Raw genomic sequence first — 20,908 nt, forward strand, 5'->3', positions numbered from 1 at the left:
ATCTGTCAGTATTTGGTTCATGTGCGTGTATATGAGTATATACCCTGTGGAATTTTATTTGCTGATCCCATTCATAGTCTGTACATATGTAATACATCTATTACGATTAATCAATTATATATGTAATTAGTCCACGCCGAAAGCGTATACATGCATGCACACAGTAACAAAATAACATTAATGTAGTATCCTGCATTACTCGCATCGAACCATTGTTGAGCTATGCAAGAACATTCCCAAAAAGGAAAGTCTGGGATAGCCCATCGGTCCACCATGAAAGCGGGGTATCCAGATAGCTGCCTATCAGTAGAATTAATAATCATTACTTTACGTACATAATAAACAGTGGAGGTTTCTATTACTTATCGCCTCTTTCTTGGCGTCTGGACTGCAAACCCCGCCTTTGATATGATTCTGCTTGTGCATAACATGGAGGAGGGGAGCTAATCAAGACACATTTAAACCTGCTGCCCTTATCTCGTATTATTAAGTAATATCTGTAGTTCCTCACGCGTATAAAACCGGGGTCAACCGCTATCAGGCGAGAATGGGCGATTGATTGATTCTTCACCAAATAAAATTGCACAAGTTTCTTCTTCTTTCCTTTCTGTGAAATGGCTGAATGGGAAAAGATAGCTGCTGACAAGCGCGTTCGTCTCGAGAAGACCATCCCGCCAGAATGGAAACTCAAGGGTATACCAGACAGCGACTCGTTCCTGGTCGTGCCGGCGCAAACGGGCATTTTGTCTGACGCTGAGTTGGCGATTACGGAGTCGTCGGCAACAGACCTGGTGGCCAAACTGGCGAGTGGAGAGCTTAAGGCTGTGGATGTGACGCTGGCTTTTTGTAAACGGGCGGCGATTGCGCATCAGTTGGTGCGTATAGACCTCATGCTGATAGGGGAAGTATGGAAGCACGTATTGACTGAATGGTGTTTTTGGGATAGGTGAATTGCAGTCTCGAGTTCTTTCCTGAATTGGCACTGGCTCAGGCCAGAGATTTAGATGTCTACTGGGAACAGAACAAGAAACCCGTTGGTCCGCTCCATGGCCTGCCGATCTCGCTCAAAGACCAGTTTCGCGTCAAGGTAGAGAATTTCTCATAACAAAGATGCCTCTTATGCTGATGAGCTTGGGTAGGGCCTGGAGACGTCTATGGGCTATATCTCATGGCTGAACAAGTACGAAACCGACGAATCAGTCATGGTAACCCTCCTCCGCAAAGCCGGGGCCGTATTCTACGTCAAAACCAGCGTTCCGCAGACGCTAATGTGCTGCGAAACAATCAACAATATCATCGGCCGAACCCTTAATCCGCGGAACAAGAACTGGTCTTGTGGCGGCAGTTCAGGTGGTGAGGGGGCGATGGTTGGTATTCGGGGGGTGTTATTGGTGTTGGAACGGATATTGGTAAGACAGAAACGTTTTTTTGAGTGGAGTTGTTGCTGATTTTGAATAGGTGGCTCGATTCGGGTTCCTTCTGCATTCAATTTCCTGTATGGTATTCGTCCAAGTCATGGAAGAATGCCGTATGCTAGGATGGCGAATAGTATGGAAGGTCAGGAAACTGTGCATAGTGTGACAGGACCAATTGCGCATTCTGCTGCTGGTCAGTTAACTTACCTTTGAATATCTGCCAGTGACTATCTAATGTTATTCTTCAGACATCAGACTGTTCCTCACATCGATTCTGAGCGAAGAGCCCTGGAAATACGATTCGAAAGTCATCCCTCTAGAATGGAGGGCCCATGAAGAAGCCATTATCAAAAACAAGCTCCAGTCCGGCGGACTTACTATCGGCTTCTACAACTGCGACGGGGTCGTTCTTCCCCACCCCCCAATCCTTCGAGGAGTCGAAACGGTCGTGTCCACACTCAAAAAGAACGGCCATGAAGTCGTCGAGTGGCCACCCTACAAACACGACTACGCTGTTGACTTGATCTCCGCCATCTACACCTCCGACGGCGGCGCCGACGTCCGACGTGATATCAGCGCATCCGGCGAGCCCGTAATATCCAACATCACAGACCTTCTAGACCCTAGCATCCAAGCCGTAGACATGGTCCAACTGTGGGATGTACAGCTGCAGAAATGGCGGTATCAGTCCGAATACCTCGAGAAATGGCGGGAGATGGAGGTGAAACTTGGCAAGGAGCTTGACGCCATTATTGCGCCTGTCACTGCTACGGCTGCGGTTCGTCATAATCAGTTCCGGTATTACGGATATGCGTCTGCGATCAATTTGCTGGATTTTACGAGTGTTGTTGTTCCGGTTACGTTTGCGGATAAAGGTGTGGATGTTAAAAATGAGGGTCATGCGCCGTTCAGTGAGGTTGATAGGTTGGTTCAAGCAGAGTGTAAGTGTATTCTTCTTTGGCTGTGATGTTGTGACTTGATGAATTGTTTATTGACATGTTATAGATGATCCGGAAGCATACCACGGTGCTCCGGTTGCCGTGCAGGTAATCGGACGTAGATTGAGCGAGGAGCGAACATTGGCGATCGCTGAAGAGATTGGACGCCTGCTCGGAAACGTCGTTACTCCTTAAGTCAAGCATGATATAGTGATTTTATGTTGGACATGGGAATATGAATCATCCTTTAAGATCAATTAATCTGCTGGCGAATTTCCGTGTTATATCCGGTCTCTCAAAATCATTATTCCGAGATCGGCATCTTCTGTTCTGAAATAATATTATTAAATAATAATAATGTTGGCTTCGTAAGTTGATGTGATGTTGTTGATAAGAGCAAGCGCCCTAGGTCAACATCGTGATAGTTGATCGGTGTGTATCCGATTGGCCGAGCATGCCGAGAGAGCGATGACCCCTCTTGCCGGGATTCCATAGTTATATACTTCGTCTCATCTCTTATCGACCGAATATTTGCATGCAACATACAAAGCAGAAACATACCTTCAATATCTATTCATCGCAAAATGTCTTCTACTCTTACCGAAACCGTAACCTCGCCCGCTCCCCAAGTAGTCAGAGTGGCGGATGAACAGGAAAGTAACCTGCCCCCTCTCCCATCAACAGAGGACGACCCTAATTTCCAATCGATTGCTCGTGGAAACCGTACGGCCACGTTGAAGCTGCGCGGCATCCCGACCTTTAAAGATCTATATGCGCAAAGACAGTGGATGAAGCAGCACATGGCTGCTGCATTCCGGTTCTTTGGGAAGCAAGGATATGGAGAGGGTGCTTCGGGGCATATTTCTATGAGAGGTGAGTTTCATTATAGAAATGCTGATGGTATTGATGTTCTTGGTTAATTGTTCGTTTAGACCCTGTTCTCAAAGATCACTTCTGGATCAACCCCTTTGCAAAGCACTTTTCCATGATCAAAGCATCGGACTTGGTGCTTGTTGATAGCGACGGCTATGTGTGCGAGGGCGGCAACCAGGCCGTGATTAATGAGGCCGGGTTCATGATCCATTCGGAAATACACAAGGCTCGTCCGGATGTGGTTGCTGCGGCCCATACTCATGGTGTTTATGGCAAGACTTGGAGTGCGTTTGGGAAACCTATTGAGATGATTAGTCAAGGTGGGAAAATGCCAAGCTATTATATACGTTTCAAACAAAACACTGACTTGGGGCAGATGCTTGCAATCTGTATGGAAAACTGAGCGTGTATGATGACCACGGCGGTGTTGCACTCGCACGCGAAGAGGGACAGGCGATTGCCAATGCGTTAGGAGATAACATGGCATGCATCTTACAGAACCACGGGTATGATTAGGTCTGATATCCTAGACTCTAACATTATCCAATTAACGTAAGATGATAGGCTATTGACTGTCGGAAACACAGTCGATGAGGCAGCATTCCTCTTCTACAGTCTCGACAAAGCATGCCAGGGTCAGCTCCTAGCTGAAGCGGCGGCTGCAAATGGGATTCCTAAAAAGATCATCCCCGATCACATCGCGCAGTACAGTGCGAAGACGGCTCAAAACCCGGTACGTTATTCTAATCATAAAATTGAGGGAGTGAAATATCGCTGATTCGGAGATTGTGTGCTTGCAGCATAACCTCTATCTGGAATTCCAGCCTGAGTTCGAGCTTATAGTGGAAGAGTCCAATGGCAAAGTGCTCGAGTAGATGAGCGGGTTGAGCATCGCGTTAGTTATGGACAGTCAGTGAAATGAATGTTCTCGGCAAATTAGAAGCCTGATCATCTTTAAATATCGAAACATTCAAGAAATATTGTAGAAGAGATGCCAATCAAGTCTGGGTTGGCTTATATAGAGGCCACGTGACAGAAAATGGGCTAGCCTATTATGGACTAGATCAAGGCATCGCCCAATCCTGTCTCGACCGAGCAATGCATCCAACATTCATAATTATAATTGCAAGTTGAACAAGTCATCACGGAGTGTTGTGAATAGAAACGGGAGGGAAAAAATCTAGTTAGATTGCCTGCATGGATCAGAAATAAATGGCCCAATAACTTCTGCATGCCGTGATCTTCAATTCACAACGGTTAACTTGATCCATATCGATTTTCTTGACCCCTGTACCAGCCATTGTGCATCGCCTTCACCAACATGGCAGAAGGCGAGCCATCATACATTGACTACGACACATTTCTCGACGCTGATTTCAATGCTGCGTCATTTGCAAATACACTCGTGACCAGCACGAATAATATCAATGACACACAACTCGATCTGGCCACGCCTCTCTCTCGGGTCTTGTTTGATTTACAAGAAATAGACACCCACATCCACAACCTAACTACCAAATCTGCCCTCCCTCTTTTATCATACACTCAAGACCAGACGCAGGCAAGCCAAAGGATTCTCCAGGAAGTCGAGAACCAAGTCTCATCTGTATCCGATGGGTACGAGCGACTCGAAAGAGAAGTTGGCCAGAAATGGGCTAAGGCCGAGGAAGCCAGAATCGCCTCGGAGAATTCCTGGGCGGTTCTTCGGCTGTCTCGCGCTGTTGGGAGATGCATCACACTCGGCAGACAACTAGAAGGCCAGCTCGCCGAAGTGACTGGGCGAAGTACAGGCGGAAAAGACGACCATCGCGCAATGGTGCGCGCAGCTAACACAATCCTGATGCTGCGGCAAATGTTCTCTGCGACTGGCGAAGGAGAAGAAGCACATGGAATGGACCGTGTCAAAGTCATTCGGACCCTGAGAAGCGACCTTGTCAATCCAGCTGAAACCACCACCAAGGCGAGAGCGCAGCAGGTGATTAACCGATTCTCCGTCTCGACACTTGCGGCTAGTAGCAGTGCAGGTGGCACGCAGTCGCCGCCACCTACTGCTGCTTCTTCTACATATGTGCAAACAGAGGAAGCAAAGGCCAGACTATCGTCAGCTATCACGACACTATACCTCCTCTCGCCCACCCCGAAGCTAGGAACCTCTGCAGCCGACTTCCAGCCCGAGCTGCTCCTTTCTACACTACAGGGGTATATTCATAATACGCTTACCGCATCTCTGTCGTCTGTTGCGAGGGCACTAGCAATGTTGCCATCTCTTGACCGCGCACTTTCAGAGGTATCGAACCGATGCCAGGATCTAGCAGCCTTAGAGGCTCTTCTAGCTGGCACCAAACGACCAAGCCATCCATTATTATCGCCTCCCAACAAAGAGACAAATGGAGAAGGCGGAAACGACAACAATAACAACCTCCTTCAACCTCTCCTCCACGCCCTAGATACCTCCTCCATACCATCATACTACTGGCGCTCACTCGCATCGTCGCTGCCGGCACGCGTGCAAGAGATTCTCAATCGTGGAGGCGTTTCGGCGCGAGCTCTCCGATCCAACCGCGATCGACTAAGGACGGATCTTCGAGATTGCGTTCTCCGTGGCTCGCAGATACCGTCTAGTCTGGGGAAAGGTCGGACTGGAGTGGTGACTGGGAATTGGGAACGGGAGGCAGCGGTCATGGTTAGCTCGGTGGTTGGCCCTTTGGGGCGGTAGTACGGATATATAATGAAGTGGATATACGTGGCTACGAAATCATTTAATGTACTGTACATTTATATCGTCTTGAAAACAAAGGACATCCCTGGTGTATGTACATTAATATTAAGATGAAAATTGTATGTGCCAGATCAACTGGGCTAGATATATCATTGATCTATTGAGTAACGATAATTATGCCCTTCACTGGCCAAATTAGGACCTTGGCTCTTCACAGCTGTCTAGTCCATGTTTGACCCTGGATCCTCAGAATGCTAGATCGTTCTCATATTGAGAGTCCATAGTGATCACCATTTGTATCAGTAAACAAGCAGCCCCACCACCCATCAAGCTTCTTGCGCATACCAGGCAGAATGTGGATACACTCTCCATTTCCCTCGTCGTTGAGAGAAACCGTTCCCTGTAGGGATATGCTGCCATAGTCCGACATGATACATCCTGAGATGTCAATGTTAACGCCGTCTTTAGAGAGCATTTAAACCCGGCTGGCAGATGGACTGGTTTCAACTCCCAGACTCGGTATACCTTTTTGTTGCCAGGGGTGTTGTGTTTAGTGATGCCTGGAGTGAACAGGATTGCCGTGGTTGCCTAATTCGCTGGGACAATTTATGGATATGACCTATAGAGGACGTGAAGATTCAGCGGTTACTGGTATTCTTATCCTAAACTGGCTGATAAAAGCTAACATTTTTTAGAGAGGACATTCGCTTAGAGATGCGAATTTTATATATCCCTCCTTTAAGGGGAAAGAGAACTATAATCTGTTAATACGTACTGAAGGGCTGGGGTACTTTCTTATTGAACAATTACAGAACAAATACCCTTTTGTCCACTTTGCTCACTTTACCCAATTTAATTTTGCCACCAAAAAAGAATGTGAAATAAAGCAATAACCCTTAGTCCTCAGTTTCATGTATGCCATCAACGACCAACTACAAGGTAGGCTCCTATAGTTTGAATGACGCCACAGCTCTGTTAATCATAAAGAAGAATGGGTGTGTACGGTTGATTCATACCGTGCCTGGAAAATGGTACACTGACAATGGGAGTAATTCTAAATTTTCAGTATGCTAGTGAAATCCCCTGGCTAGACCGAAACACCCGGGATAATGTCAAATGGAGTATCAATGTTACTGCAGTCTGCGCGAGGAAAAATGAACCCACCAATCACTTCTTGGTCTGCTGCTGTCTCTACTGAAGAAATTTCTCTTACCTGGCCTCAAAAGCTCCTTGACTGGTACTTCTCCGACATCAGTGGCGCTATATGGTCTCCCAATGTCCTAACATACCAATATCCCTGCAATACAACATTACCGGACTTTATATTTGCCTTAGGTAACGGAACATTCACTTGATATCATCGATCCTACATATCGTATTTGATTTCTATCGTTATCTTGCCTCCATTCTTGATTCTTCCAGAATTGACAAATTTTATTCCATTATAGATTGCTTGCAATACATGAATGGTTACGTGGCATATCTCCTATCTCCATCAAACCAATGTAGGACGCGTATAGAGGGTTCATTCGTTAACACCTCCGGTTGCGACTTCATCGTCACGAAAGCCATGATTTCCCAAAAGTTTGCCATCGATTTTTATAGGTTCGGCAGCTGCCATTTAATCAGCCATGGAATAACTTTGCTTCAACATTGACATTACCAGTCAGGATGAAATAGACCCTTGTTGGCACTGAACCATTATTTGTCCATTTATGTACTGTGCCCCGCTGGACGCATGTATCACCAGGTTTCAGATGGACTACCACTCCATTATCAAGAGTGCTAATAAAAAGTGAGGACCTCGTAGGAATAGTCTCAGATCTTCTAACTTACCAGTCAATTTCGCCTTGAAATACAATGCCAAAATCTAAAGACACAGTCCGATGAACAAGCTGTGGGAAGAGATCAGTAAATGAAAGTGAATTTGATGTCGTTGAACTCACAGTGTCGGTGTGGGGTGGAAAATCTACCACTCGCAATACAAGACCCTTGTCATTCGCAAGACTGGACGTCTCTCTTTCCACGGGATCCTCGTCTCCCTCGTTGTTGGCAGGAAACTGGTGGGTCTCCCATAAAACAGCGAAATTTGCTTTCAGAGGCGTTGGTACGCATGGAATGTTGCTGTCTTTCAGAACGATAGCGTTGCCATTGGCATCATGTCCCGTGACAATTCTCCTAGGATCTGGAAACAAAGACATACTTTCTAATAATTGAGATATAAATAGCGATAACAAAACCTTTCTTGGGCTATGTTGTAAGACACAATTGCTTGAAATTATAAACTTGGAGTTCTTTGCACGTTTATATACATTAATTACAACAAGCTATACACTGGTACTATTAAGTTTTATTCTACATTCAATTACGATACAGACTATTTGCTTCAAGCTCGGATAATATAGGTAATTTTCCGGAGTCGTTCATTATCAGCAAATCCCAAGTGTGCATAAGCCAAACCAAATATGTTTGTAGAGGAGCGTAGGAGAGATGAAAGTAGTCTCCTGTGTGTCAAATGTCGACTATCTACGCCTTCGTTGGCTAACTGCTGTGGGCACCAAAGTAGGTCGAATACGCCTGGGGTTCAGGTTCCATATTTCCATTTTGACTGGTAACCTAGAAGGGAATTCCATTCACCCGGTTTGTTGAGCCGTCGCAAGGCCGCTAGAATTCTCATTCTCATTTTCCGATCCTACATGGTACGTGTTACTATGTCGGGCTAGTTAATTTCCCGAACATCCGTTCGGCCAGTCCATATCAGAAGACCATCCTGATAGAACTTTGATAGAACCTCGGAAAACTAAATGTGCGTGTCTGTTAACAACCCCGTGACGTGGACTGGGGTCCCTGCAATATTCCGGCTCTTTGGCACCACGGAGATACATGGTAAGACTTAACTGGCAAAATGGGGCGAAGCCATCTTACAAACTTTATTAAAAAGAAGTCAATGGGTCGTTCAATCGGCTTGCGTAGTCTGTAACGCCTCCTACTCTTTCGCCTGACGGACATTCAAGATATACTATGAAAACTATTCTATTTATTTCCTTCTAAAGCTATTCGATCTAAACAGAGGGGTTTCCCCACAATTACCAGAGAAACCATGGCAACTCCTATTAAGAAAGACCTCATGAAGCTCGATGAGACTTCTTATTCATACATCTTTGAACAAGATGTGTCCATTCCGCTGAGTGGCGGCGTGCTTATTCGAAGCAATATCTATTATCCAAAGGGAGTCAAGCAAGGTGAAAAGTATCCCGTTCTCGTTACGTACGGGCCATATGGAAAGGACGTTCCATATGAGGCGTAAGTTCGTCATAATTCGCACTCTCTATTTGTACGACGTGAAAGCAGGTGCTAATTTCTGTATACGATCAGATTTCGGCCGACAAGTTTTGCAGAACTGAACCCTGACCATAAATCTAATCATGCGGCATGGGAGACTCCATTCCCTGCATATTGGACTGAACACGGCTACATTGTGATTCGGGCGGACGAAGTTGGTATCGGTCAATCTCCCGGAGTATTGGACGTCTGGTCAAAAGTTGTGCTTGACACTTTTTGCGAGCTGATAGAATGGGCTGCAGAGCAAAAGTGGTCTACCGGAAAAATCGGTCTTACGGGAATTAGCTATTACGGCGCGATCCAGTGGCAGGCAGCGGCACGGCATACAAAAGGTCTCGCTGCCATTATTCCATGGGAAGGCTTTGCCGATCTCTATCGAGATGCTACACGTCACGGTGGTATCTTGAGTAATGGATTTTTGCGGTACTGGTATGATCTTCAGGTTGTACCAAATCAGTATGGGTATCCTGGTCGAGAAGCTACTGGCTGGGGTCCAAATACTTCGGAAGGTAATCTGACCGCAGAAGAACTCGAATCGTCTAGGGTAGATATCTCGGATAGGAGTTGGACCTACCCATTTGCCGAGGGTGATCGTTTCACAGCCTGGGATGTGAAATTAGAAGACATCAGAGTTCCCCTTCTAAGCGTTGCAAATTGGGGAGGTACAATGCTGCATCTTCGTGGAAATGTTGAGGGCTTTGTGCGAGCCGGTTCTACGTTCAAGTACTTGCGCTTCATTACGGGGAGGCATGATTTACCATTCTACTATCCGGAAGAGGTAGAGCTTCAGAGAAGCTTCTTAGATGCATTTTTGAAGAATGAGGATAGAGACGGTTGGTCCAAGAAAGGTGCGATTCCGGCAGTAGACCTAGTTCTCCGGAAAGGTGACGTAGGCTACAACGATCCTAACGCGGAACTCACTTATCCTCGCCGAAAAGAGACTGAGTGGCCTATTGCGCGGACTCAGTATAGAGACCTCTTCTTGACTCCAGCAAAAGAACTTCTTTTCTCTAAACCAAGTGCTGACGGAGAAAAATTAGGCTACAAGGCCCTAGGCACATTAGAAAGTCCACAGTTGATCTCATTCACTAGCCTTCCTTTTGAATCTGAGACAGAGGTGACAGGGCATATGGTCGCTCATCTCCATGTCTCCGTGGCCGCAGACTCTTCAGGCCCTGTTCCATCGGATATTGATCTTTTCTTATCCGTTCGTCATCTCTCGAAGTCAGGCAAGGAAATCAGCTACACGGGCACCCTTGGTGGACCAAATTGTGTGACAAAGGGATGGCTGCGAGTGAGTTTGCGGAAAACTAATCCAGAACACCCTTTACATCGACACTACCTTCCACGTCGTGAGTATCGCTCCGTTGATCAGCTGCCCGTGGTCCCGAACGAAATATATGCGGTGGATGTGGAACTCTGGCCGACAAATGTAGTTTTGGAGAAAGGAGAACGACTTGTGTTCGAAATTAGTTCTGGAGATACTCCTGGTGTGGAAATTAGTGTTCATAATTACCCTCCTGATAGGTTCGTGCCTTCTCGTCTTTTGTCACTATTGGCCTCGGTCTATTTCGAGGACACATAGATATGGACATATTCCGTTCTTTAGGATTAGGTTTTCGCGGTGAATCATACTAATTTGAGTCAACAGGTCGGCAGAAAAATTCCAGGGCACCAATTTCATTCATTTTGGACAACACCATGTCAACTACCTCAGGGTTCCTATTATTCCACCACAATAGTATGGAAATATGACGGTGACCGTGTACTGTAAGTGTTGCTTGTTTATATTCAATTTAAAGCTAATTCTCAAAGACGCTAATTTATGTATAGTAATATAGCTACTCGAGTAGAAGAATATATAAGGGCTTTTTTGTGAATTGGCTCCCTGGTGCTTCATTGAATATTGTATTACACGCGAAATAGCTGAATTATTGTCGAGGGTTATGTCACTATGTTTTTCATTTTAACTAAGTGCATAGGACACGATGCCTGTTCACCGTGCAGATTTGCAGTCTTCCTGTGTGTATACATCAGCAATGGAAGACACCAGACAAATATGTTTATCTGCAGTCATGATCAAGACAACCCATATTCACGGTGGACTTCTAGGTTCGCGGAGCTGCTTAACCACCCTGAATACTAGATAAGGCACAGGGGCTCAGGTTTAAATTCAAGTATAGCGATGGCAACTAAGAGAAAGTAAAATTACTTCGGTAAATGGGTTGGGTTGGGCTGATATCTTCAATATTCAAAAGCTTGCTACTTGATATATCGCTACCTTTGAGGCAGGTATCAACCGATCCCATATAGAAATATCCACTATGACGGTCTTTTGCCCAACGAAAGATGCATAGATAAAAAACAGACCCTATGGATAGACATTATAATATTATATATTAACCCGGATCAACCTACGGAAAAGTCCGCAATAATATAAACCTTATGAAATAAAGTTTATATAATACAGTTAATAGGGTGATAGCTGTAAGGAATGTAGCAACGCCCCACGTCGCTCAAAGCCCGAATATTGACAATAGGCCCGGGAAATTAACAACCAAGTCCGGGAAATTAGTAAAAATGAACTGGATGTAAAGTTAACGTCCTTCTGCCCGTAAGCTCCCCAAATTTCCGACCGGCATTCTTCGGTCAACATCAATTACATAAGTCCTGGACTTGTTCTTCGCAGAATGAAACCAGTTGGCCTGTCCGAGATTGGATTTTAGTCACTGAACAAGATCAAAAATTTTCCTTACCATAGTTACTCAAAATGACTAAATCTAGTGACGAGAACTTCATCAAAGGGGAGGTCGCTCACGATGAGATAGTCCAATCCGAGCTTATCGGAAGCCCTGGTCTTCACAACAAGCACAAATCACCTCTAGAAAAGCGTCTTCTGCTGAAGGCCGACAGCGTGATATTGCCTTTAGCGGCATTGGCTTTCTTTGCATCCTACTTGGTATAATCATTATCCCCCATCCCTGATGTCAGAGCGATATCAATTCACAGAACACGATAAGTTACTAACGACATAGGATCGTAACTGCATAGGAAATGCCAGAGTTATGGGCCTCCAGGTAGACTTGGACATGGATGATAGCCAGTTTTATAACTGTCTTACTATGTACTGTGTGTGGAGTCTCCTTCAATCCTACAATCTAGACTAATAACGTGCTCGAAGTTATTGGGTATATATTGTTCGTCGGGTTCGCGAACGTGACATCTCGTAAATTCAAGCCTAACCGTGCAATTGGCTGTGCTCTCGTCTTCTTAGGCATCTGTCTGTGCGGTATGGGATCGGCTCAAAATTATGCGACGATACTCGCCCTCCGCATCATGCTCGGGTTTGGCTGTAGTTTCGTTCCGATCATTACTGTCTATGCAAGCTTGTGGTACAAACGTGATGAGCTGGCCTCTAGAACTGGTGAGTTGTTTGCCTCGGGGTATCGACAGTTCTTTGTTGACAAATGAATATCCCTCTACTATTCCGCCGCCACCATCTCTGGAGCATTCGGAGGTCTGATTGCTTATGGAATACAGCATGACTTAACATACACGGTCACCGGGCGCCATCCATGGGCATGGCTTTTCCTCATTGAAGGATTGTTGGCTGTCTTCGCTGGACTCCTAGTCTTGGTCCTGCTTCCCCGATTTCCTGACGATCTTCGTGCGCGCAACCGAAAGCATTGGCTTTTCACTAAGGAAGAAATCGACTTAGCTGCAGATCGTTATAGCAGTAAGTCCCTTCAGACTGCATATTTAACGACGTTGCTCTAATTCGGGACCAGCATATAATACCGCGGGGGAGAAAATCCAGTTTGGTCAAATCGTGGCTACATTCAAAGACCCAAAGACTTATCTCTTTGGCATGTGTCAGGGAGCAAGCGTGCTTGGTGTTTCCGTGGTTGGGTCCTTCTTGCCAACATTCATCGTTAATTTAGGCTTCAGCGCATGTAAGCTTTGAAGTCTCGCAGTCAGGCATCTCTCGTCACTAACAACTCATTGCCTAGTACATACCCAATTGTTCAGCATCATTCCGTATGCTTGTGCCTTCTTCTGCGTTATCTTCGCAGGCATCATGTCCGACCGCTGGAACTCCAAAGGCCCGTTCCTCTTCTTCGGCTACGTCATCGGATGCATAGGCTACATCCTACTTCTCTCCACACCTAACGCGATCGTAGGAATCATTGCTGTATGTCTCATAACCTCTGGCTGCTATACCTCCATCATACTACTCCCCATCTGGCTTGCCATCAACACTGGTGGATTCACCAAGCGCGGATCCGCCTGGGCCTTCGCAGAGCTCGTCGGTCTTTGCTTCTCAATTATGGGCACCCGGATTTATACCGAACCACCACGATTTACTAAGGGACATTCAGTTGTTCTTTCCCTGAATGCTCTTGCCGGGCTGTGTGCTGTGGCGTCTTACTACTGGATGAGATATCTGAATAAGAAAAAGGATGGTATTCAGGCTGACTATGAAGCGCGCGGTGTGTTACATCCGCATATTGCGTCTCACGCTACTTTGGAGGAGGTCTGCGACAATCACATCACTTTCAGGTACGTTCTGTAGGTTTGATGTTATTTTTATTACATGATTTGGTACTGCAGTAACTACAAAAGCAATTGAAGTACAGAAATTAAGTATCTGAGAAATCTATATTACTTCATAATTCAGTATCAGCTTTGACGCTCGCCTTCGCGATATCAATTGCTTTCTGCTTATGGAGCTTGACGCAATTGTGTAGAATTTCTGTAGAAAAAAAAGGCCGGAAGAGACAATGAGGCTTGCTAGAAAAACCTAGATTGTTGTACATTTCGAAGTCAAACTCAAAACCTAGAAGAAAACTGATGGTTACGATTAAGTTTAAAGGAGACGGAAAATAATGCGGGGTTATGTGATAAATCGTGTATTGTAAGCCCATGTGGGATTCCCCCGCTTTCTCCAAAGCAACACCCCTTCGCCGAAATATCGAATAAAATTCACGCCGTCTAACGGCTTCCTGCATACTAATAATCAGATACTCATGTACGCCCGCCCAGGTCGACCGATCAAGGCATGCGAAACATGCAGGACTCAAAAGGTATTTCAATGCTTTCTATTCAACAGCCACTAGATAGCCACTAATGTAAATTAGGCTCGCTGCTCAGGTGACAGGCCTATTTGTACGCGATGCTCACGTCTAAGGAGAAGCTGCAATTACAACTCCGAGACTCTGGAGATGCCAAAGACCTTGCAGCCGCAGCAAGTCCCAGATCTAGCTAATCCTTCTCTTCAACCACCATACACAACTGCTCCCAGGGTTGGCCACTCTCAGAGTCGCCACGCCGGACAAGTTAGCAATTTTGCTTACTGCCCTCCTTCAGTACACCTTACCTCTCCAGTAGAAGAACGATATCATGGAATCCCGTCATCACTTTTATTAGATCTAGTTGAAGTATACTACGCACACGTAGGCAATGCTTCTCTTGTTCTACATAAAAGATCATTTCTAGAACAACTAGAAGCTGGCATAGCCTGCCCTCATGTTGTTATAAGCGTCTGCGCAGTGGCGTCGAAGTAAGTTGGAATATCTTACTATATAAGAGGGGCTGACGAATGCTATACCTTAGTTTCTACCGAGATCGGGATAATAACGCTACTCTCAAAGAACAAGGCTTTATGACAGAGTGGGCCGAGCGAGCAGGCAAACTCGTGTTTCAAGAAGTCGAGAACGTTAATGAGGATAACCTTGTGACCTTTTGGAACCTTTTCTTTTTCTGGCACAGCCAGGGTTCGTGGCGGAAATCCTACATATACAGAGGTGAAGTCGCTATCAATTTACGGAGTTATCCCATATCTAACTAAAGCCTAGGAAATGCTGCTCAGGTCGCACATGTTTTAGGGCTCGGGATCGAACGGCCAGGCATGATGGATTCGGTCAATTCAGAGTTACGTCGCCGTCGATTTTGGGCCTGTTATCTGATGCACTGCTATGCATCTGAACCATTCTCTCAACCTGAGCCTGGGGGTAACATACGGAAGCTGAGTCTACCCTGGCGGGAGGAGGACTTTGAAATCGGTGTTCTCACGCACCGTCGGGTATGTTTGGAGTCTGATCAAACCAACGGAGGCATCTACTGCGAACTTGTCCATGCCTGGACGCTTTGGTGAGAGTGATACATGTTTTTCCTCCTCAATATTAACGCTTAGCTAACCTGATTTAGGTCCTCTGTCAGTAGCTTGATTAGAGGTCTAGAATCTAATGCTGGTGAAATTGCTGCCATCCATATACTCGATGATCGAATATCAGATTGGTGGAAGAAACTTCCTCCCTGCTTACAATTAATACCGTCAAGAATATCTGAGGTGCCACATGAAATCCTTCCGAATCTCCTACACCTCCATATCATTTACCATCAATGTCTCTGCGCTTTACATTCCTCAATAGTTCCTCTATTTAGCTGGAGTGGGGGGAATGATAACCGTTCTTCGGCCCGGCAACTATCAGCGCAAATAGCTTTTGAAAATGCGTGCGCGGCTTCTGCCCTAATTCACGCAGCTCTTTCTGAGTTCCCCAAACCTGGTAGAATACCGAGTTTTGTTGCATACGCCGCCTATTGTGGATGTGCAATCCAGATCCCATTCATATGGTGCTCTAACCCAACGGTACGAGCAAGAGCTCGCGCCAATGTCAGAGCGAACGTTAAGATGATACACATATTAGCGGAGTATTGGAAGTTTTGCTCCCTATTAGTAGGCTATCTCCATCATTTACTAAGAAAACCTCTATACCATCAAAACATGCCTGATTTTTTTGAAACAGGAAGTTCGCGTTCACTGTCTTCTCAGAGTCTATAAAAGGAATCAAATACTTATCGAGGATGAGCCTAGATACATGGACCCAAACAAACTAGCTCACTTCAAGATCAATGCTCCTCGAGCCCGGGAGTCTATTCTTGGGCATATCCAGACCCTATGGACCATCGGAGATGGGTATGCAAAGCCGGGTGATGAGAATACTGACCTAGGGATTGAAGAAGAGTGCGAACCTCAAGCTGTGGGGCCAGACTTGAACAATCGGGCAGGTGAGTATAAGACTCTGTTGCAGTGATGGACCGAGAAAGGAGCGAGGTTAATAATTTACCTTCTCAAAATATAGGCTCCACTACGGGCCATCCACAAACTCAGGATGACTCGTCCCCTCCATTACCACCACTTCCCCTACCCTTAACCGGGGAACAGTTCCGACAATTTTCGCCGACAGTACTTCCAGCCGATTGTCACAACGAAGCCCTGGATTTATCTATCTCCAACCCATGGTTTGACCCAGTGATGCTTGATATGTTTCACAACAATGGAGACTTTCCCCTTTTGGGAGGCGACGTTAGAGAGACACTGGATTCGTACTTGTTGGAAGGGGGATTGTGAATATAATGGGTGGATTGTCAGTGAAGAATACTCCGGATTTATTCATGTGCATATACAGTCGACATTCGACGCTGCTTTACCACTGTAGCTCATCCCATTCACACATGTCTTTAACGGACTGACGACATGCAGCTAATAAGGAACTTCCAAAGTTGACAAACCTTAACCCGGTCCTATTATCGAATAGCCTCGGCATATCCGACCATTCCAATCTAAGATGGAATTTCCTCCATCTCCCTTTGCATTACGATATTTGGGTCAGTAGGCTATGAGCCACTATCCATGGATATAAATACTGTTCACGAAGCTACACTTCAATACCTTGCCAAGCTGATATCTCGTCATGTTCAGTTTCTACTTTGCAAATAGCTGAGTCCGGAATGACCCTTGAGGTAGATTTTCACGGACGTTCATTTGCCTACTCAGCACGTGAGGCTTCAATGAAATGACAGACAATCTGCACGTCCCTCTGTTCTTGCCATGCTTGAGCGGCAGATGGAAAGGCCATTCTCAGTCCTTGCTGGCAAATTTGAATTGGTTTCAATATGGATAAAACGACCATGGCATTCTGTGTAGATATGAGCGCTCGGGTGCTTGAGGCCATTACAATGACAACGAAGTCAATTTATGAGTCATATACCCTCCAAAAGCCTACTATTTTAGGCCCAGGTAAGCATAAATGAGGTATTTACTGTAAATCTGCCTCTTATTGTGAGATATGACATCTTTACGATGCTATTGCCTGGTCATGCCTTTAGTGATATTTATATTTATAACAGATATGCTTGTGACGATCGAGCAAGTAGTTTAATAAAACTACCCTCATTACACTAGAAAACTAAGCTTGAAGACAGAAACTATAATCGCCAGCAGATACTACACAACCTGCACAGTCAGCAGAGAGCTTACAGGCCTCGAGGTTTCTTAGGTAGCTGGTTGTGGAGGCATCAAGAGTACAATAGAGTAGCTGAGGCGGGGAACCCGTGCATAGCGATTTGATGATTTATGCTTTCGCTGTTGTCGACGTACTGTATTGTTTTCTATACGGAGATATAAGATTACGGCGCTTAAACATAACGAACTATATCTGCTCCTTTACCAACCCTCTGCTCCTTATTCTCCTGAGCTCTCTTCATCAAGCCCAGTAGTGTGTCAATCGTTGCTTTGCTGTCGAGAAACTCCACTCCTCGAACGATCTTCTCACCCGTCTCATCCATACTCAATATAAACATGTATTCACCCTCGTACATCCAGTCTTTCTCTAGGATAGTATCGTCCTTCACTTCATCACGGAAAATTGCCTGACTGGTTGCCCACACCACGACTTGGTTCCTGCTTTCGCTCTGAATATATTCCTTCGCCATTACAGGAAAGCCACTCATAATCGTTAGCATACGACGATGATGATCAAGAAATTCCTTCTTTGTATATGGACCGAGCGAGCTTAGAGACTCTGGCGCGAAGTGATGTGTGTAATTTTCTGAGAGGATATTATCCAGGGTCTGGGTATCAAAGGTCGCAAATTGACCGATGAACTTCTTCGCGGTTTCAAGGAGTTTGGATGCCGCCATGTTGTCCTTCACTCGAGGTAACGGCATGGATAGTGCAATTTGGAAGGTATGAAAAGGCTAGAAGAAAGACTGGGAATGATAGAAAAGGAGATCTTGTTTAAGTTTGAGGATATGTTCAGCAACGTGTTTCATATAAGGTTCGTCAGAATGGCAAGACTTTCTAGCTGAAATCCGAATTAGCCGCCCATGTGGAGGATTTTCCGGAATTAATACGAGTTTACTACATATAGTCATCTATGATTATAATAAAAGCCTCTTTCTATTAGTTAAAGACCGGAAAATAACCATAATTTGTATTATATAACAAAAAATCTCGATGTAACTTTATGCTGAAAAGAGATTAATTAATCTGTATTAGTGTATGCATTTCTAGCTATGTTAGAACCTTTCTAAAGAGTTTTTCAGATATTTCTTTCTCTCGAGGTATCATAAGATATATAGATGATGCCCTCCAATCATCAAATTTACCGGTTATCTCATGTGGGGGGACCGGATTAATAGGTATTAAGCAGCCAATTATATAGATAACCGTCTCAAAAGGATTCTCGGCTTGATGATCTCTGCCCGGGAAACGTGAATCCATCTAATTCGATATTACCTGAAACTTTATCTAAAGGCATTATTTACGATGGAAGAGATGGTTCTTGTATACCTATAAAAGAATAACTGAACATATTAATGGGTTTATGGTGTTTCCAGTAGTTAATTCTGAATCTACGATGAATCTTGAGAACCTTTTAAACAATAGGTAGTTTCGCTTCATAGATTATTATTTGACCATATTGTTCCTCAAGATGCCATATTCTCTCAAGAATCGGAATGTCCTGGTGACTGGTGGATCAAGGTAAGATTTGCGACCCTCTATGAGCAAGGTCTAAATTGCATCTAGGGGTTTAGGGGCTTTCATATGTGAGAGATTCGCAGAAGAAGGATGTAATGTGGCTGTCAACTATATCAGCAACAAAGAAAGAGCCAACCAAGTGGCTGAAAAGTGTAGAAGCAAGTTTGGGGTCAATGCTGTAGTCCTTCGAGCAGTGAGAAGAAACAGAATTGGAGTAGCGAGTGTCTTGTGTGGCTGATAATACATAATAGGACATTAGTGTCTCCTCGGATGCCGCTTATCTAGTGAAGGAAACTTTGGCGCAACTTGGAGGGCTCGATATCATTGTGCATAATGCCGGCTGGACGAGGATGGCTGATTTCGGCGACATCAATGATCTCAGCCTCGATGAATGGAATAAGGTACAAGTAAAGACAAGTTTCACCTTTATTATCACTGACCAAGCAGTACTGGGATATCAATGTTATATCTCAGTTAGTCTTGATGCAAGAAGCCGTTCCAATATTCAACGCAAATACGGACGGTGGGGCATTGATTATTACCTCATCAATATCTGTACGGGCCCTCACTCAGTCATTTGCTGCCTAGGCTGATTGATGAAGGGTGTAAACACTGGGGGAAGTAGCATGGGTTATTCTGTGGCAAAGGCGGCGGGTCTTCATCTTATGAAATGTCTTGCCGTCACACAGGGACCGAAAATAAGGATCAATGCCGTACTCCCAGGTCTTCTCCTAACCGAGTGGGTGAGTTGACTATTACTTCCTGTGAAACCTCGCAATATGTACATACTAATGCCGTTGACAGGGAAGGAGATTCGGTGAAGAGCGAATTGAGGCTGCTAAAAAGTCGGCTGCCTTAAAGCAGGAGGTTCGTTTATCTCAGATCTTGACTAATGTAGACTGACCGTAAGTGTAGACCATGTTAGATGATTGCGCGGATGCCTTCATCTCCATTGCGAAAAACTCATCCATGACAGGCCAGCAGGTCGTTGTTGGTAGGCCTATTTTCACTCTCTTTCGTAACCATGACTAATGTATTAAACGTCGAAAGATGCTGGTACCCTCATCCGATAGTCGATCCGTCAAAATTTCCTGTCACCATACTTTAGTTCATAGGAACATCACATGCAGAAGCTATGACTCCCACCTATGCTGTGGAGAAGATAGTGCAATTCTTAGAGTAAATTACTTATGACCATTGAATATTATGAGAATATGCTGGGAGACATATAGATGCTCAAATATCTTAATGTGGATAGTTGGATCTGCGCATAGGACTTGATGCCTAAGCCGGTGCTCTCTTGACAGCCCGTGCTTTACTTCGAACGGGCTCCTTACAATGGATTCCAATACCTAAGGAGTCAACTGCTGTACAAAATGCCCTACTTCTAGCATCACTCCAAGCTATGCATCACGGGTTTCCAGTAATCCTTCTGTTCTCACTATCTTAGTTTAGGCTCTAGTACCAGCTTCATTAAGCTAAACCACAAGGTCGACTTCTATGAGATCAATTCGTGCGCTTACGTATGTGAAAATGTGAATATAGGCGCGGCTTTCTCAACTTGTACGATGGAACCTGTTTGGGGATCTTCACCCACATGGGAGATTTATTTGCAAAGGCTTCAATGAGTTGTCCGGTAATGAATTTGACGCTCGAGCTACAGCACCATAATCGAGAACAAAGCCTACTTAGCTGAAAGAGAACCGAAGTGAGGTATGTGCTTAACTTTATTATTTGCATGATGGAGCTTCTTATAGATTAGTGATTTCTTGACTGGAATAAGACTGTGTTGCCCGGC

The 20,908-nt window shown here is 45.1% G+C and overlaps 9 protein-coding genes across 9 annotated transcripts; 7 read left to right on the top strand and 2 right to left on the bottom strand.

The window, feature by feature from the left end:
- The first annotated feature begins 191 nt into the window (after positions 1-191).
- Positions 192-2,865, top strand: BGW36DRAFT_377832 (acetamidase). The gene is made up of 6 exons (XM_046216033.1): positions 192-875; positions 947-1,087; positions 1,140-1,371; positions 1,459-1,608; positions 1,664-2,356; positions 2,421-2,865. Exons 1-6 carry the CDS (start codon positions 615-617, stop codon positions 2,546-2,548), a joined length of 1,605 nt encoding a protein of 534 aa, XP_046071741.1. The 5' UTR covers positions 192-614; the 3' UTR covers positions 2,549-2,865.
- A 72-nt stretch (positions 2,866-2,937) lies between these two features.
- BGW36DRAFT_296246 (class II aldolase/adducin domain protein) lies at positions 2,938-4,101 on the top strand (the record flags this gene model as incomplete). The annotated part of the gene is made up of 5 exons (XM_046211247.1): positions 2,938-3,226; positions 3,286-3,546; positions 3,603-3,732; positions 3,791-3,959; positions 4,027-4,101. The coding sequence occupies 5 exons, from the start codon at positions 2,938-2,940 to the stop codon at positions 4,099-4,101; spliced, it is 924 nt and encodes a 307-aa protein (XP_046071742.1).
- A 252-nt stretch (positions 4,102-4,353) lies between these two features.
- Positions 4,354-6,094, top strand: BGW36DRAFT_377835 (putative golgi transport complex component Cog5). The gene has a single exon (XM_046216034.1). The coding sequence runs from the start codon at positions 4,548-4,550 to the stop codon at positions 5,940-5,942; it is 1,395 nt and encodes a 464-aa protein (XP_046071743.1). The 5' UTR covers positions 4,354-4,547; the 3' UTR covers positions 5,943-6,094.
- A 1,376-nt stretch (positions 6,095-7,470) lies between these two features.
- On the bottom strand, positions 7,471-8,146 carry BGW36DRAFT_358858 (uncharacterized protein; the record flags this gene model as incomplete). The annotated part of the gene is made up of 4 exons (XM_046214011.1): positions 7,471-7,559; positions 7,609-7,730; positions 7,782-7,840; positions 7,892-8,146. The coding sequence occupies 4 exons, from the start codon at positions 8,144-8,146 to the stop codon at positions 7,471-7,473; spliced, it is 525 nt and encodes a 174-aa protein (XP_046071744.1).
- An 899-nt stretch (positions 8,147-9,045) lies between these two features.
- Positions 9,046-11,029, top strand: BGW36DRAFT_296542 (Alpha/Beta hydrolase protein; the record flags this gene model as incomplete). The annotated part of the gene is made up of 3 exons (XM_046211281.1): positions 9,046-9,248; positions 9,321-10,814; positions 10,939-11,029. The coding sequence occupies 3 exons, from the start codon at positions 9,046-9,048 to the stop codon at positions 11,027-11,029; spliced, it is 1,788 nt and encodes a 595-aa protein (XP_046071745.1).
- Positions 11,030-11,918: 889 nt separating this feature from the next.
- On the top strand, positions 11,919-13,924 carry BGW36DRAFT_340901 (retrograde regulation protein 2). Its single transcript, XM_046213082.1, has 6 exons — positions 11,919-12,246; positions 12,323-12,416; positions 12,469-12,711; positions 12,796-13,023; positions 13,076-13,240; positions 13,298-13,924. Exons 1-6 carry the CDS (start codon positions 12,058-12,060, stop codon positions 13,858-13,860), a joined length of 1,482 nt encoding a protein of 493 aa, XP_046071746.1. The 5' UTR covers positions 11,919-12,057; the 3' UTR covers positions 13,861-13,924.
- Positions 13,925-14,251: 327 nt separating this feature from the next.
- Positions 14,252-17,064, top strand: BGW36DRAFT_160144 (uncharacterized protein). Its single transcript, XM_046209575.1, has 7 exons — positions 14,252-14,371; positions 14,426-14,847; positions 14,901-15,091; positions 15,143-15,437; positions 15,495-16,023; positions 16,094-16,355; positions 16,430-17,064. The coding sequence occupies exons 1-7, from the start codon at positions 14,315-14,317 to the stop codon at positions 16,696-16,698; spliced, it is 2,025 nt and encodes a 674-aa protein (XP_046071747.1). The 5' UTR covers positions 14,252-14,314; the 3' UTR covers positions 16,699-17,064.
- A 700-nt stretch (positions 17,065-17,764) lies between these two features.
- Positions 17,765-18,411, bottom strand: BGW36DRAFT_377840 (uncharacterized protein; the record flags this gene model as incomplete). The annotated part of the gene is made up of 1 exon (XM_046216035.1): positions 17,765-18,411. Exon 1 carries the CDS (start codon positions 18,294-18,296, stop codon positions 17,766-17,768), a length of 531 nt encoding a protein of 176 aa, XP_046071748.1. The 5' UTR covers positions 18,297-18,411.
- A 652-nt stretch (positions 18,412-19,063) lies between these two features.
- BGW36DRAFT_427024 (short chain dehydrogenase) lies at positions 19,064-20,183 on the top strand (the record flags this gene model as incomplete). Its single annotated transcript, XM_046220354.1, has 8 exons — positions 19,064-19,113; positions 19,159-19,303; positions 19,362-19,511; positions 19,558-19,665; positions 19,713-19,853; positions 19,915-19,977; positions 20,026-20,104; positions 20,161-20,183. 8 exons carry the CDS (start codon positions 19,064-19,066, stop codon positions 20,181-20,183), a joined length of 759 nt encoding a protein of 252 aa, XP_046071749.1.
- Positions 20,184-20,908: the final 725 nt, after the last annotated feature.

The sequence above is a fragment of the Talaromyces proteolyticus genome, assembly GCF_021365285.1.
Source record: "Talaromyces proteolyticus strain PMI_201 chromosome Unknown BGW36scaffold_6, whole genome shotgun sequence".
NCBI lineage: Eukaryota > Fungi > Ascomycota > Eurotiomycetes > Eurotiales > Trichocomaceae > Talaromyces > Talaromyces proteolyticus.

Coding starts and splice junctions, on each gene's coding strand:
- BGW36DRAFT_377832 (XM_046216033.1), top strand. CDS start 615: ATGGCTGAATGGGAAAAGATAGCTGCTGACAAGCGCGTTCGTCTCGAG. Junction 876..946: donor CGGCGATTGCGCATCAGTTG/GTGCGTATAGAC, acceptor TTTTTGGGATAG/GTGAATTGCAGTCTCGAGTT. Junction 1,609..1,663: donor AATTGCGCATTCTGCTGCTG/GTCAGTTAACTT, acceptor GTTATTCTTCAG/ACATCAGACTGTTCCTCACA.
- BGW36DRAFT_340901 (XM_046213082.1), top strand. CDS start 12,058: ATGACTAAATCTAGTGACGAGAACTTCATCAAAGGGGAGGTCGCTCAC. Junction 12,417..12,468: donor TAACTGTCTTACTATGTACT/GTGTGTGGAGTC, acceptor ACGTGCTCGAAG/TTATTGGGTATATATTGTTC. Junction 13,241..13,297: donor TAATTTAGGCTTCAGCGCAT/GTAAGCTTTGAA, acceptor CTCATTGCCTAG/TACATACCCAATTGTTCAGC.
- BGW36DRAFT_160144 (XM_046209575.1), top strand. CDS start 14,315: ATGTACGCCCGCCCAGGTCGACCGATCAAGGCATGCGAAACATGCAGG. Junction 14,848..14,900: donor GTCTGCGCAGTGGCGTCGAA/GTAAGTTGGAAT, acceptor GCTATACCTTAG/TTTCTACCGAGATCGGGATA. Junction 15,092..15,142: donor GAAATCCTACATATACAGAG/GTGAAGTCGCTA, acceptor ACTAAAGCCTAG/GAAATGCTGCTCAGGTCGCA.
- BGW36DRAFT_377835 (XM_046216034.1), top strand. CDS start 4,548: ATGGCAGAAGGCGAGCCATCATACATTGACTACGACACATTTCTCGAC.